The 16,921-nt window shown below is 36.5% G+C and overlaps 1 protein-coding gene across 11 annotated transcripts in view; it reads left to right on the top strand.

Annotated features, from left to right (window-relative positions):
• The window catches only part of lrp1bb (low density lipoprotein receptor-related protein 1Bb), a 281,217-nt gene that overhangs the window by 81,887 nt on the left and 182,409 nt on the right, over positions 1-16,921 (top strand). For 10 of the 11 annotated variants that reach the window (XR_006925101.1, XR_006925103.1, XR_006925102.1 and 7 more), the window contains exon 2: positions 4,058-4,180. The exons of the other annotated variant lie outside the window; for it this stretch is intronic. Coding sequence is in view for 6 of the 10 variants with exons in the window: in XM_046844639.1 (XP_046700595.1) it covers positions 4,058-4,180 (123 nt within the window). In the remaining 4 variants the exon portion in view is untranslated. The remainder of the gene's footprint in view (positions 1-4,057; positions 4,181-16,921) is intronic. 11 annotated transcript variants of the gene reach the window in all.

Here is a 16,921-nt window from a genome sequence, read left to right as displayed (position 1 = left end):
GAAACAATTGAGGTAGTGTTATGAGAGCATCAAACACTTGAGTCAAGAAGAGCAGCCCTCTAGATGTGTGAGCCAGGTTGAAGTAGCATGAAGGGTCAGGCTGATAATTCAAAATGGACTCTTCGTTTTTTAAATCACCACAACATGAAATATGGAGCACATCAGCGGCAAGCTGCACCTTCAGGGTCCAGAGGTTGTCCCCTCTCCAGTTTCAACTAGCAGCAAGAGGAATGGCTCTGAACCCAAGAGTAGACTGTTTCAAATGCTAATCAATTCAGCTGCAAAGGCAGAAATACCTCCAGGGTGGATTCAGTAAGCTAGACACGTTATGTCCACTTCAGAGACCTTCTTGTCTGTATCAGCCAAGCACTAACTGTTTCTTGCCATTTCTGCTGAATTTAAGCACCTTGCGTTGTAGGGGGAAGCATGAAGTAATGTAGTTGAGTGAAAATGTAACGTGAATGAAGCAGTTGTCAATAAGGGGAGCAGCAGCTCAAAAAATTATTTAAGTTATTTCCAACCGGATGATGTAAACATTGTTGCTTTACTGCTGCCTCTGTAATCAAATTGACATTGCAATTCATTCTGAACAGAAGCAGTTGTTTGTTGGGGGAAGGGTTGAGGGGAAAGGGGCCAGTCCTCATCATCATATTCTTCGTAATTGCTTTTTGCTAGATGCAAAATTTGCTACTGAATGAAATCAGCACAGAATACCAGCTGATCTTCACAAACCAAACTGACTGCACTGAGAAGGCATCACTTGTTAAAACAGTCTTTAAACTATTTTCTAGGTCTGTTTTATTTTACAATTACTGGTGTGTGGAGCTGAAACTTCACACGACTCTGTTCCTATATTTGGTGCATATATTGAGTCTTCTCCTGTGATGTAATTTATAGTAGATTCTTGTTTTATTTGCTGATTGTTTTCAAACTGTATGTTATTTTCCATGCCTACAAATAAATAGAAAACAGGATCAGTATCAGTATATCAGTAGATTTGGAGCTGGAGTGTCTGATCGATGTAGCCAGACCTTATTGAGGCATCTGAGTCGAAATAAAAATAAGAGAGGTGGTAAATTTAGTGAATCTGTTAGACATAGAGAACTGGAGAAATGTGAATTTACAGTTATTTTTAATTAAATATATATAGTTATTATCGAGTGATGTTTCTGGCAAACTAGGTTAAGGATAGTTATAACTGATTTTATGTCATAAACAGTACTGTGCAAAAGTTTCAGCTAGTTGTGAAATAACACAATTCAATGTGAGCAAACAGAAACAAAATCTAAAACAAATCAATATTTGGTGTGAGCACTAATTCAATTCCTACTTTTGCACAATTTGTACACTTGCACAAATTGAAAGGATTTTGAAGGATCAGAGTCCGCTTGATGATTAACCAGTTATACCAAGCAGGTGCTAATGACCATCAATTTCATATGTATGTTGAAACACAGTCATTAAGTGAAACAGCTGTGTAGGAGGCTTTCAACAAAGAACAGCCAAATTTCGCTACTAAGTTGAGTTTGTGGAAGACAACAGCAGGTGCACTGAACTGATCTGAATAAAAAATCTGTAATATTTGGCTTGTAGCAGGAGGCAAGTTGTTTGCCAAAGGGCTGGAGAGTGGTACAATAATGAGTTTCTGCAGGCAACATTGAAGTATAGTGAAGGTTTCCTGCAAGTTTTGGGCTGTATTTCTGCAAATAAAGTTGAAAATATCCTCAATGCTGAGAAATACAGGCAGATAATTATTCATCATGCAGTACCATTAGGGAGGTGTCTGATTGGCCCCGAATTAATTCTGCAGTAAGACAAAGACCCCAAACATACAGACAATGTCATTAAGAACTATCTTCAGGGTGGAGAAAAACAAGGAGTCCTGGAAGTAATACCCTCCCCAGAGTCCTTATCGTGAAAGAATCGAATCTGTCTGGGATTACATGAAGAAACAGAAGGATTCCTGGCAGCCCGCATTCACAGAAGATCTGTGGTTAGTTCTCCAATATGTTTTAGAACATTTTACCTGCCGATTTCCTTCAAAAACTGTATGCACATTTACTGCAAATAGCAAGAGGAATTGATACTGGTTTGGATTTTTCTTCTCTTCATTTTCTCTTTACATGTACTCTCTTTTTTTTCACATCTGCCTAAATCTTTTACACAGCACTATATATTTGATATATTTGTAAATTGATGTTAAAAATGTTTAATCTCAATGTAAGTGTACTTTACAGTAGTTTCTATATGATTCACAACCTCATTTAAATATTATAAACTAGAAAGCTGACTAGACGGCTGATTTTATTGTTGTTTTTCAACTAAGGGTGTATGTTTGAGTATAACACACTTAACTACAGCTCAAATCCCACTTGAACCACAGTGCCTGCCCCAATACACACATCAACCAAGAGTTTTTTAATTAATTAATTATATATAATATATAATTAATATATATGTATTTTTTAATATAAGGGATCATTTACAAGCATAGATTCTTGGCTTGTCTCCTTGGGACAATCTGTCAGAAATATGGCCCTGGACTACAATTCCCATCGCACAACTGTCGCATGTCACTAGTCACTCACACCTGTTCCTTGTAAACCTTGATTAGCACATGCATATAAACCTCAGCTTTCACAGCACTCTTTGTCTTATGTTTGTCCTTTATGGTTGTAGCAGTTTCTTCATCTTCGTGTTCAGGTTGTTTTTCATGTTGAGGTTTCTTTGTTAGTTAACATTTTGTTGGTACTGCAAATAATAGGGAATATCTGCACTTACATTTGCTCCCTGCTCATTACATGATAGTATAAGAAAGGATTCCAAATTGAACCTTTTTTTTTTTTTTTTTTTTTTAGGGGAGAGACCACTTAATTCCGTAATTAACTTCTAAAGTATCCTTGTTGAAAAGATGTTTATCCATTTATGCACCTAATTTTCTATGCAAGCTGTTTTATTGTTTGTTTAATATGTTTTCCAAAATTGCTTTGCATTCATGTGCATCAAATTCCTCTGTTGCTGTTTGTGTTTTAATTTCTGTTTTGCTATTATTATTCATGGTGTTGTTTCGCAAGTGCTATCATGGCACTTAATGCAGTATTGGTGTGGAGGTGGAAATAAGTGTTGTGAAAAACACTAATATTCAAGCAAACCACTTTCTGATATTTCACATTCATAAAAGATATAAACTGAGCCCAGCTCCACAGAAATATTTCCTGTATAATGGGTCAGTAAGCAGCAAGTTTAAAATGAGGCAGTAAACTATGATAGCACATCGATTGGCAAACAGACAAAGCCCCTTCAATGTTTTAAGGTTTCCCTTGTTTTGCGAATTTTGCTGGGAGGCACATGAAGAAAAAGCATCAACGTACAGACATATCCCCAGCAATCTGTTAGCTATTAACCTGACCCTTAACTCCTACTACAAACCTTTCAATGGTGTGTGTTTGTCTCAATGGGTGTTATCTGACATACCACATGCAATTTACTTCAGAGAACCTCAGATTGTTTCTTTACTTTAAAGGCAGCAGGGTGGACATTGTAGAGGTTGTGTGTGAATGTAAACTCCTAAAAACTACGCAGTTCCGAGCCCAGGGGATACAAGAAAACAATGCCTTTCTTGTGTGGAAACAGACTGGAGTCAAATTTTGTAGCGAAATATGTGGTACATCTTTAGTGATCCCTGAATGGATCTGACAGCCGCTGGCAAAAGGCGTATCAACATGCTGTCAGTTTTAGGCTTTAGTGAAACGCTCAGCCAATGCCTTCACGCTTACACAGTGCTACATGCTGGCTGCAAATCTAAAATATTTTGGAAAGATAGAATTCAAATTACATTTGATAGTAGACAACAATCACTTCACATTTCTGCATGTTTCACTGCTCTCTGCAACTTATCACAAAGCATGGTTAGAATAATGTAATAACACATGATTAGTCATATAGTAACAGTATTTTAAGCCATTCATGCCATACCAGCATTCTACCATGTAACTGTTGTGGCCATCCATTCCATCTCACAGATCATCTGTTCTCTCCAACTTTTCATGTTGATCAGAGGCGGTAGTGTGTGATGTCGGCGAGTTTCTGTGTGATGACCGCGTGACCTGTGTGTCCGAGAGCTGGCTCTGTGATGGAGAAGCCGACTGTCTAGACGCCTCTGATGAAACTCTGCAAAGATGTAAGTCCTTCATCTGACCCAAAATAAAGCATTTCCATATCATCGCATTAACATACTCTATAAATACATTTACATAGCACCCTTTGTACAAGCTCAGTCTGCCAGAAAACTCACAGCTGCTAAGACGTTGAAAGTGTTCTTGTCACTAGCAAGCATATACATCAAAAGATTGATCAGTATGTGATGTACAACAACGACTGATTACGTTATGGTGGTGGAGTTTTCCACAAATTTTAATTTATTGCATATTCCAGGCACAGTGGGCCAACTCTTCTCTCCTCTGGTATTCCATTATCATTTAGATTAATCACGTCGTCTCCGTTTTATGTATAATGCCCCTGAGTGGAAGCCAGAATTATTTATCATAGGAATTTTGAGTAGCTCATTATCATGGATTAGGTATTGATAGGAAATGGAATTAAACACTTACCCTATCAGTTTCCTCATTTACAAGACTTAGCTCCTGTAATCTGGGTCACTGCCAACTCTCAGTTGTTGCCAGCAAAGTTTATGATTAGTTGTAATAAAAGTAGATGGTTTCTAAAATAAATAAAAAGTACTTTTACTACAGGTGTATTTTTTGTTGCATTACTATAAAGAGTCTGATTATATTGTATTCAGATGGGCCAGCATCTACAGCTTAGCCATCACTTTTATGATATTTTATCCCTTGATATGGTAATACTAGAGCTGTTTAAAAGTATGCTTTTCTGTTCTTCAGGTAATGTAGTAGACAGAACACAATCAAATAAATTACCCCAGTGGAAAAGTCAAATTACTGAAGGGGAAAGAACATTTGTCTTTCGCTTCACGCTGACTAGGTGAAATCTGACCTTAGATCTTAAGAGCTATGAGTTGGAACGGGTGGGACAAACTGTCATTTCTTCAGATAATACAAATAGAAAAGCTGCTAACAAGCACTCATACGTTCTTATGCCAATAAGTCACTTAACCTGCTGATGAGTGTCTTACTGACATAAGCATTCTCATATATACTTCATGGAGATAACTGTTAAAGTAATGAGATCCAAGTTTGGACTTATGTGATTGTTTAAAAGAATAATGGAAAGAGAAGAAGAGACAAATTTGAGATTTGATCCATGTTTGAGTCAGGTTTATACTGGAAAAATGTGGTTGCGCTCTAGTCAGATTCTTTGTATAGATGGTCAGGGATAAGTTGTGTCTGTGAATAAACAAATCTTTTCAAAAGTTTTTTTTTATGCTCTAATGAATTTGCTCAACACAAGTGCCAATTTGAAACATTTGCAGTAGATGATTCATCCTAAATTATTCTCCTTCTGTGCTTTCCACAATTCTCTTCTTGGATTTTTCTAAATAGCAAGTAGATTCCATACATAGGCTGAATGCAGTAAAGCCTTAAAAGGCCCTGTTAGCCCAGCTTGACATCTTATAGTAAGTGGTAATTGGGTCCCTCCAGATGTATAGTTTACAACTAATTATATATTGATTATATTATTATATACTGGTCACCAAGAATCCCAAACACAAGCCAGTGTATCAGAGGTTCTGTAGAACCCTGTCATAATATACTCAAAATGTAAATGAATTTAGCTCTTCTTTATATAATGCAGCTCTAACAGGTAGAGCACTCCATTACGCTCATGTGTAAATATCCGTGCCGTAATCCTCTTAGTTTTAGATGAACCAGGAAGCAGCATTTGTGTGCTTTTCTCAGAGATGTGTTTTTTACTCTGTGTAAGTTGCGTGTATTGGCTCTATGTATTTTTAAAATGTTGACATTTCAGTGAAGTTCTGCCACTGTGGAATGTAATCACCTCATCGTGTTGCCCCGAGGGAAGGGTGGCTGAGTGTTTCCTGTGCCATATGGCCAGAGGGAACCTGGCTTAGCCTCTCATCCAGCAGCCCTCTGGGAGCAGACAGACTACTAGGGCTAGCAGAGGGAGCTGGAAAACAGCCTGCTCTCCTCTAATGGGGAAAAGAAAGTGGGATGACAGGCCTGCAACACTCCAAGCACATTGCACCCTAGTCCATGATAAGAAGGAAAGTTTCTCACTTGCTTAAGACCTTTTTTTTTTTACTTTAGTGAACACTTTTTTCAACGCTGAGGTTTGACTGCAGTGAGAGAGATTTACAGCAAAAGATGTATAGTTTTATTCAACAGTCAGATTTGTAGGCAGCAGCTCAGGTAGTCACTGGTAATGGCATAATGGTCAGGATAAATGCGATCTTGTTATTTTTCCACGTTTCTATTGCAACAAATTTTGCCTTCTGCAATACACTTGTCTTGTGCTTTTTAAACATCAGAAAAGTTTTTCATGCAACCATAGGAATGATAGCATGACACTGTAACAAACAACAATAATAATTGCTGTGTGTGTGTGTGTGTGTGTGTGTGGAAAATCTTGCCGGGGCAGTGAGTTGTCAGGGTGAAAAGTCATTTATATTTACATCTAGAACTTTCTCCTTTTACAGTTTTATGCCACTCACTTCTTCCCTACTGGCAAACTCTCACATTTAGTTATTTTGTTTAGAAACTGTAGTTTAGTACTAGCACTACCACTCATACTTCTACTATTAATATAAAATACAAACATGCCACAACAATATGTAACTAAATTTGTTATAAGCTGTGGCTTCACAGTCTTCCAGTTCCGCTTACTAGATTATAATACAGTAAAAGAATAGGCACTGAACTGTTTAAATGATGTACATCAGTTTGAATCTGCACTGCATGCTTTTTTATTTTGGGATATTATTTTCAGATTTATACAAAGCAAGCAAGCAGTCTATTCAATTAAATTTGAACTTACATTTCTGTAGTGGTTATAAGAGAATTTCGCTCATGATATTATTACATTTGATGTCAGAAGAAGGAGAATTGTATGTCTGCTCAGCCTCTGCTGGCCAATCTCATATTATAATAAATAGATAGTAAATGTTTCCATTCCACAGGAAAATTGGCACCTGCAGGAAACAGGTCTGGGAGGTAATGTAGCGTAGCATATTGTTATTAAGCTGAAGGGCAGACATTTTGCATTGTGCAGTATTTACCTCCACAGTTAACACGAAAGCAGGAAGAGAAATGCCCTGGTAAGACCTTAAAGTAGTACAAATTAAGGACTTGGCAACTTGAAGCCACTATAAATACAGAATATTAGTACATTTAAAACTCAAGCGGCAACTTTTAAAGCCCATTGCATATATACGCTAATAAGCTGATCGATGTGCGATATTGAGCTTTCGAGAGGTTTATTATTTTTTTTAAGAGTATACTCCTGCTCATGCTTCTAATGCTTGCCATCTGCTTTCTTGCTGCAAATAAATAAGCAGAACAAACAAAAGAAAAGCAGTCACTTCTGTTTATGAAAGCTGTGGAGCTGTGAGCCTCTGAGAAATTTAGGAAGAATGCAGGCTCAAATACTAGCTTTAAGAAATGAAATCATTTGGCATCCTATTTTGCTGAGACAAAAAGCTCAAAGGAGCCTTGTAATAAAATTGACATTCAGGCTGCATTGTTCTCTGGAGCTGTAACTTGCATAATTTTGCAAGTGTTTATGTTTTATATATTGTCAGATTTGCTTTGCCATTTTTTCTTTTTTTTTTGCTGTGTATCCACAGCACCATTTTTCTTCTCTCTTACTCCTCGATATTGTTTTGTTTTGTGACAAAATCATCGGCATGTGACTTGCAGCTATCTGAAAAGAGCATATTTCAAAATCTGACAGTTTGCTGTCATGGTACCATTGGGTGACATCAAACTACTAAAGCCTACATTAGGCCCCTGCTGTTGCAGCAGAGATGTGTGCTGATACACTGCGTGCTTTGATACACCAGAGCTAACACATGGCTCACTTTTGGGCAAAAGAAACTCTGCTATTTAACACACCTGCATAGAAACATGTATACATTCCACAGGGATGGACGGGGTAGAGAACAAGTGTTAAATCATTAACGACTTAATGATTTTCTTCTCAAAGTGCTGATTTTTTTCTCATCACTCGAATATCTTAGTAGATCTGGTCTTGTTACTTTTCCTTAATTTAAAATGAATTTTTATTAGTTTATTGTATAACACAATGTTGTAAATGGATGTTAATAGACAAATGGAATTGTTTCTTTACAGCTTTGCTTTGGCTATTCCTTAACAAAATTACACAATTTAATAACACACCAATGACAAAAACCACTTTGGTGCTTTTGTGCTGCATGTTTGAGTGCAATAACTCAAATATTTTTGATTAGTTCATAATTTCTATGATTCATTGCATCCATGATACTCAACTGTCACTTTAGGAGAGCACTGTAAGTTCTATTCATATGAAAATATATGAAACAGCATTTTGTATTCAATTTTAGAACCTGTGGTGCGCAAAAAATAATCTGTATATACGTATGCTAAAATAAAGGAACATTATTGTACAAGAAAGGATAGCAATAATATTATAGCACAGCAGTGCTGAATTCAGAAATGTGATTTTCTTTTTAAAGGAATCAATTAATTTTCTACGAAAGACCAATTTGGTTTATATTATAATGATGCGCTCATTTGAATACATTTCTCGTTTCTATAGCAACAACTCTTTCACAGAGACTGTGTGCTGCAAATAATCTTAAAAACAGGTTAAAATCATGTTAAACCAGGACATGTATTTTTTTTATACTATATACTGTAGTTGTTAAAATATGGTGAGGTTTATCTATCATTAATGGACGTGGTTTCTCGTGTCAGCACTTGTCAAAATTTTCTGATGTGGGGAAATCTAACGACAGGCTTTTCCCTAACAAGCTGCATTTCATTAACTTCAAGAGACTGAGCAAGAATGACTATATATAGATGCTGTGATGTGAGTAATAACAGGAACTTAGTTTTATGGACGATCCCCCGGATCAAATTAATGTTTCTGTGGTTATGGGAAAATCAACAAGGAAGGCCATCACACGCCCAGTGCATCATAATTTCTAAGTCATTATATTATTAGCATTCAAAGCGATATATTAGCTCAACAACAGGTTCCGTCTATTTACAGACCAGTATATTATTACATTGAGTCATAGTTCTCTTCCAGAACTATTGAATGTCAGGTTTTGGATTATTACAGAATAATGTTTTGCAAAATGCGTTAGTAATACTACAAAAGAAAAAATCTCATCTCTGGAGGCTGATAAAAATCCGAAAATAGTACGAGGACTGAAATGTTTTAAACAACAGGAATACTTACCTAAGCACTTGCCTGTGTAAGTTGTGGGTAAGAGGCACACACTCCAGGAATTCTATTGAGAGAATTCCTGCCGCCACAGAGGTATTCTACACTCAATAATACATTTATTCCCAGACTAATGGGCCACCAGGCTTGAAGACAGTGCAGTAAAATGCTTTTTTTCAGGGGAATTGTTTGCATAAAAAGTTTGCATTTGGCTTACTGTTGTTGTGCCAAAGAAAGCCAATGCATTATTGATGTGATTGACATTAAGGCAAAGGCCCCCCACCTTGGAATAGAGCTCATGCAGAAAATATACATATTAGCAGACCTACGAACATTGGAAAAAATAGATATTCTATCAGCCTTGCCAGGGGTCTGACCTCCATCCCATAGGATTGTATCTTAGGCATTGTGAGTGGCTGGGGCTTTGTGTTTAAAAATGCATGGCTCAGTGCAGGTGCTGAGTCCCCTGTAGCGGCACGACTGTGATATATGGCTATGATGCTTTATTGAACGGTGAGTAGTTTTGAATGTGATGTATTGAGATTTGGTGGTTTGGAAGGCGTACCCGTTTGAAGGAAGTGATGGCTCCATTTCACTGGGTGTTGATTACATTACTTGGTGATGATGAATGGCTTTAATTAAATTTTGTCTATGATTTACGAAGTATGCATGGATAATGTGGGCTAAGGAACAGTAGGCTCAGTGCATGTTTTTGTGTGAGAAGGCTTAAAACCCATGCTACTGCCTTGGGCAATGAGGCTGAACAGTTGTGTTTACACCAATATAGCTGGCGTGTCTGTTCAGCATTGCACTTAATTGCCATCGGACGGAGGATCAGTGCAGCCTACAGAGCAATGTTTTGGTCGCACTTTAAAATAAGGAAGGAATGCTGCGAGTGTGAAATCGCAGTCGAGCAAAGCTCAGCCTAATTAAAGTACTGCGAGAATTAATTCACTCTATTTAGAGTGAATCAACCATTCCTTTTAATCTGCGTTGTCTTTATCATGCATTAACATCCATTTGATCGAATTACCCAGGTGAACGTTGTGCTGAGCCATGTGCTGATAAAGGGGCAATGTGTAAATCTGTTACTATATAGGAAGAAAGTGGAGGAGATGAAAGATGGACAGTGAAGCTTGGAGCTAATCTCTTTGACATTTGAAGATGAACCCATATGAACGTCAATATGAATGCCACTGCCTTTTAGAGCAATTCTGAAATCAGAGCAGGCATCAGACAGAACACAAACAGACAAGTCTTATATGCCAATGCAAATGGCAAAAGCAGATTCTGCAGATAAAGGTCTAGGTGTACAGGTAGTTATGAAGGCCCTGTTCGGTACTCTAAATCAGTGTGGTAAGCATAAGCAAGAACAAACCACCTATAAAAATATTGTTAATGTATGACAAACTCAATTACTTGACTGAATGGTTGCAAAAATATTTAAACTAAGAGCAATTAGATAGTGGCTACTATAGGGACTGTTCAAAGCGGATATGTTTAGTTTCATATTGGCATCTCATCTTACCATTTCTGAGTACAGCCACAGAGTCATGGACAAACAACTCATCAGTATCAAACTTTTAAGCAGAGAATTGGGGCATCAGTCTCTGGCCAGTCATTCATAAACATTCTGTTTTATCATTGCTTTTTTTTTTTTAAACACGTTACAAAAATTCAACCAGAATGAGGAAAAACATAAACGTCTGTGAAAACTCTATGAGCTGCCTTAAGCTAAACAATTTCCATAAAAGCAATATGACGGAGAATCTGTTACAGAAGCAGCAGTGGCTAATGTTTATAAATTAGGAGTTTCTGAACTATGGACATTCTTTTTCATATATTTACAATATATATTCTTTGATATGATGTATTATTGTATAATAACAGTGAGCAGGTCATTGAGTCTGTAAGAGAGAGGGGTCAAAGAGGATGATGATGGGATAACTGTTTATTGTGGCTATAATGTAAGTGCGTACGAACAGGAACTAATTTGCACGTTCCACAAAACCAGATATAACTATACCGTTAGATATGTAATAAATCAATCAATCAAATGTAATTGCTGCTAATTTGCAGAATATCTAAGTACAACTGCAAAACAATATCCAGTTTCCCACAAATAATCCATGCCAAGATGTGCATGTATAAAATAATACATTTAATAGAACATTTGTAAAAGTAACTAATACAGCACATACAGTTGATTCTTAAAGTTGCTGTAACTCTTGTTTCCTGTGAGAAAAAAATCTAAATATACAAATTGAGTTAGTAATTAGTTTAATTTTTAGCAGCAATTTTGCATTCCGGTTGACATTTCTGGACAGCACAGCAGCACCATGTTTCCATCTCAAAGCACTCTGGTTCCTGATTTAATCTTGAGCTCGATTTACCGTTCAGGCATTTTGCATATCCCTTGTGTGCAAGTGTGTGTGTGTGTGTGTGTGTGTGTGTGTAAGAAAGGGTATAAAAACCCATATTTATTTGTGTGCCTGTGACATCATGGTAGTATGAAAGAACCCGCTCAACTGTAGTTTATTGCACTTCTAAATAGTAGGTTTTTGTTTATTTATTTATTTACCCCCTATTATTTCCCGCCATGGTCCTGATTAAAATGATAATCATAATTAACAAAGGAGCTAAGATTTTCAGCCAGAAGGCTTTCATTGCACATTAAATAGATGGATTAGCTAGTCCCAGCTGATTTCTCCTCATTCACATTGAGAAAAGAGGGTAAATATCACCATGACTTTTAATTAAAAGTAATATGTTCAGGAAAGGACAGAGGCCGAAGATTTATTTTGGCAGCCAACTTGCTTAAAAATGACATTGGGGCCATTCTTGTAAGCTTTAAAAAAAAAAACGGGACAAAACCTTGTTTGTTTATCGAAGGTCTGCTTTGTGTGGAAGGGGAACGCTCATCTGTATGCTTAGTGTTCATGGCAAAACATTTGATTTCCTGAGACCCTACTGTGATAGGCTTGGCTTTTCAGCAGTCTAATTGAGGCTCATATTTGCATTCGTTTCTGACAGCCGTGTTCCAATGAGGCTTGACAACCGACGTCTCAACGAGGAAGTGTTTCCACTGGAATGAGTACAAGAGAAATGATGTGCGCATTTGGACTTTTGGGAAAGTAAGCGGAATCTGAAATTTAGGGCTTAGAAACAGGATTTAAAATGTCGACCTTTGGTTCCTTTTTGCTCACTTAAATGTTAATCAGTTTTATCGTGCCAGGTATTTTACATCTATGAGGGATTTGGTGTCGGTGTACACATGTAGAATACCTAATGGGTTGTAATAACATTTTCACCAATAAACAGAGGAGGGAAGACTGTGCAGATATAGTTTATCTGATCATTTTGTTTATATATTATCATTGCGACCTAGACACAAGATCAACAAGTAATTTTAAATAAAGAAAAACATATAGACTTTTTAAGCAGAATTTTGCGATGGTTCTGCGCTCAGTAGATCTTGCATTACATCTACTGTTTAAATGAACTGACTTGAGTCGGCTCACCAGCAGTGTGCTTGCTGATGTTTCCATCTATCGCTGATCACCACTGTTTGTTCTTTGTTTTCAACTTTCAAGTATTTGATCATTTAAACAGTATTTGTTTCACTAACTACCACTGCTTTATTTTGTCTGCATTCTTATAAGGAGGTCTAAGATTTAGTAAAAGCATAAACGTTTTGTTCGTGGTGCCAATATAAACGTGGAACAAAAGAAAAGAACAAAAATAAATACATTTCTTATTTTCTATTGTGATAAAAGTCTACTCTGTTCTATTGTCTTCCACTCTCAAGTGTTTTAACACACTAATTTGTAATTTGTTGTTTAACTGTTATCGATGATGTAGAGGTGTAACAATATATTCTTGTCACAGTTTGATTTGACTCTTAAAACTTCCTTTATGATTTGATTTTAGTTTCATTCTCAGAGTATGAAGGAAGCAAAATTATGAATAAAGAAAATGTTAAAAAAGAATGCATGAAATATATCAAATAAATAACATACAGAGGTAAACAGATGTTTAATATTATTAAAAAGCACTAGATTTGCACAGAATCTTGAATAAATAAACACATTTGTAAGTTTCTCCAAACATTGATGTCTGTGACTTGAATAATTGAAACATAATGAACTCTGTATTAGTACCTGAGGTATTATTTTAAACATCCACAAATTCTGTCTTGGGTATGCGTAGATCACAGAGAATTTGGGCTGGTGTCATTAGAAATCTTCTAAAGTACCTTGTTTTAACATGTTAAACATGTTTTTCCCACATAAGGTGTAATGCATGTCATTTATTTTGATCCGCGGCTATTGTGCCCAGCGTGCACTCATAATATTTTAACTCTGAGTTTTGCATAATTAGACAATTGGATGCATATTTAATTAGATGCATAATTAATAACGTGCTGATTCCTGTGATGTTAATCGCACATTTCCATAATGCACAGCAAAAAGCTGTTGTACCATCAGCCAAACTGAGCATCGCCTAATGTGTGTAATGTGTGTGGGATTTATATGTATATTGTACCTGCATGAAGTGGCATTTATTTAATACATATGCAGTAAAGATTGTGTTTCTTTTAGTAAAGGTTAATAGGAAGTAGGCAACGCTGGCAAAGTAGTCTGCTAGGCAACTACAAATTAATAAAGCAATAATCCAAACACCGACATTGTCCTGTGTATTCAAGCTACTGATTTGCCCGAGTAGAAGAAGTAGAAGAATTTGATGAGGAAGGTTGTTGGTACATATAATGAAAATATTTAAATTGTGTCTATACAATATAATGATGGTAAAAAAAAGAAGAAGAAAAGAACAATAACACAATGAAGAACAAGAGCAAGAACAAGAACATCAAGAACCAAAAACACAATGACCAATAATTTGTTCATTTTTAGATTTTCATGTCTGGATATAAAATTAAAAAGATTTCACCAAATTAATGAGACTCCAACCAGGGATCTTGTGATTGTATTTTGGCAATGTTCTATTCTCTGAAGAAAATTATTTTCTTGTATTATAATTGATTATAATGTTTAATTTGCTACTTTATTTAAATTATATTTAGATTTACATTTATTTCTAAAGATGTTCCATATTGCACAGTTCTCCATGTAGAATGATTCATCAGTATGTATAATGTATAAGCTGTGTCATGACTGCTAATTTCGTGTAAGGCAACGAGAACTGATTTCCTATCATCCTGCACACCATCTGTTATTGTGCTTGGTGCATATCAGGCTGCTGAATATTCATCTCGCCCCTCATCTGATTAGATTAGTTCCCAATCAGTTTGTGAGTGGAAATGATTCCGTAATCAACAATACACTTTTATTAGGATAATCACAGTTTGTCGCAGATCTTCACTCTCCAGTGTTAACTATGTGCTGTATGTTACACGAGAGCACTTATTGCAGAGTCCTGGAGCTGGGCTTATTTGTCAGTAAAAGGAAATTGCATAAACATGAATGCATAATTATACAGATGCTTGCCAGTGTATACAATTTGTAATTGAAAATTTTGCAGGGCTATTAATCGTCACATTTTGGACCTTGACTTTTTTCATACTGTTAAAAGAAATATACATTCCTCTTAACTGAAGATGAATTGGCTCTAAAGAAAGATCATTTGAGCTAAAAAACACTGCAAACTGTATTTCTCTCTCTCTTTTTTTGATAATCAGGCAGTTAGTTTTTGACATTTCATCAAACAGCATGTCCTTATGCTTCTAAAATAAAGTGGATGTCAGGAAAAGAAATGGAAGTGGACATTTGTTCATAAAAAAAAAAAAAAAACCCTAGGAATTCAAATGAAAATCATACTTGGTTTATATGTAGCATCTTTCTATAATCATGAAGAATAAATGAACATCACCGAACCATTCAGTACCCACTTAGGATATCTTTGTTGGCCAGGGATCAGAGCAGTGATGTAGTAGGGACTCTGGAGATTTGTAAGATGCCTTGTCACGTGGGCAATAAATCTAATGCTAAGTGGCTGTGTTGCAGTTCTGGTAATTGATACTGGTGTAGTTAAGGTGCAATGTGACACATTCACAGCATGCAAAATGGGAGCTAATGTTTCGCTTAGACATGTTTTATGTGCTCTAGTGGCTGCTCAGCAGATGAGGGTCACCTACTTGCCTCATGAATCTTTAAACAGATGCTGGGTGCAGAAGTGTCAATAAGGAGATCACTGAGGCTGTGTTCTCTCCTCTTCTCGCTTTCTCGCTTTACCATAGTGTCTGTCTCTTACTTTCTTACAGTCAGCAGTTCAGCATTCTTCAGCAGCATCTGTCTATCTGCTGGTATGAAGGGCAACACTATTATCTGGTATCTAGGGCCGATAAAAAGAAATGCTAAGTATAATTCATGGTAATTTAGTGCTGGGTGCGTTAAAATCTAAAATGCCTTTTTAGAGTAGTCGCAGAAATACAATTATCACCAAATGCATGGAGGAAAGAGATGTGAAGAATAAATCTGAGGTGCCTGTGTAGCCTCCAAGTTTAGAAGAAGGCTTTATTTATTACATATACATTACAGTGAAAGTGTTTACAAGTTGGGGGTTAGAGTGCAGGTCTCTGGAATGTCTGACCTTCTGATCAGTAACCCAGAGCCTTTACCGTTGATCCTCTACTGCCCTAAGTCGTGTAATTTAATCTTTTTTTTTTTTTATGCAGTCATTTCCTATTTTGCTGAAACCTCAAAGTGCAAGATATATTTTAACCCATAATTCAGGAAGCAGCTTTTAAATGTAAGCTTGACTTAAACAGCATACATGCCAGAATTACATTAAGACCTGTGGCTTAAACCTTTCCAGCTAAGGCTACAGGGAAAAATAGAACAGCAGGCCAAATGTTTGATAGCATAAGATGCTCATGTAGCTAGGAGGCAAGTTAATAATAGAGGCAGAAAACAAACAAGACTGAACATGCTATACAATGCAAGACAATATCAAGACATTGGGAAAGAGCAAGAAAAGGTTCAAGACTTTGCAAACTAAAACAGGGAAAGACTTAAAACCAGTAAGGAAAGACGCTGCGGGTGTTAGTATTCAGGAAGGTGGACAGGGAGGTTTTCTAGCACAAACTCAGAACTAGAGATGGCCATACAAAGCATTTATTCTTCGTTTTTTGGTGCCAAATTAAAAAATATGTTAGGCACAAATTTTGTTAAAAAATTCTGTTCATGGCCAAGCCTGAATCTTCTGACTGAGGCAATATGCATTTTTGTATTATCCAGGCAGACACACATTTGTATGCATAGAATATAATTGATAAAGTTCTTAATAATAGGAGATTTTCAATCTATTGTAGGATCTCTGAATGCAGTTTGGACAACATGTACCCATAAGAGTATATATTATTTCTTGGACAAACCACTTGCATAAATATCTGTTTTTCACTCTCTGTAAAATTCATTTTCTTAGACCTTTTGACATGTTCCATGTTGTCTGCAACAAACAGTGCCATGAGCTATGTAGTACTTACGGTATATGGTAATTTGGGGGTGTTTCTTCATGCAAATAATCACGGTCATGC

The sequence above is a fragment of the Silurus meridionalis genome, chromosome 3 (genome assembly GCF_014805685.1).
Source record: "Silurus meridionalis isolate SWU-2019-XX chromosome 3, ASM1480568v1, whole genome shotgun sequence".
Taxonomy (NCBI): Eukaryota; Metazoa; Chordata; class Actinopteri; order Siluriformes; family Siluridae; genus Silurus; species Silurus meridionalis.
Note: the sequence above shows the minus strand (reverse complement) of the source record. Positions and strands in the feature narration are given on the sequence as shown.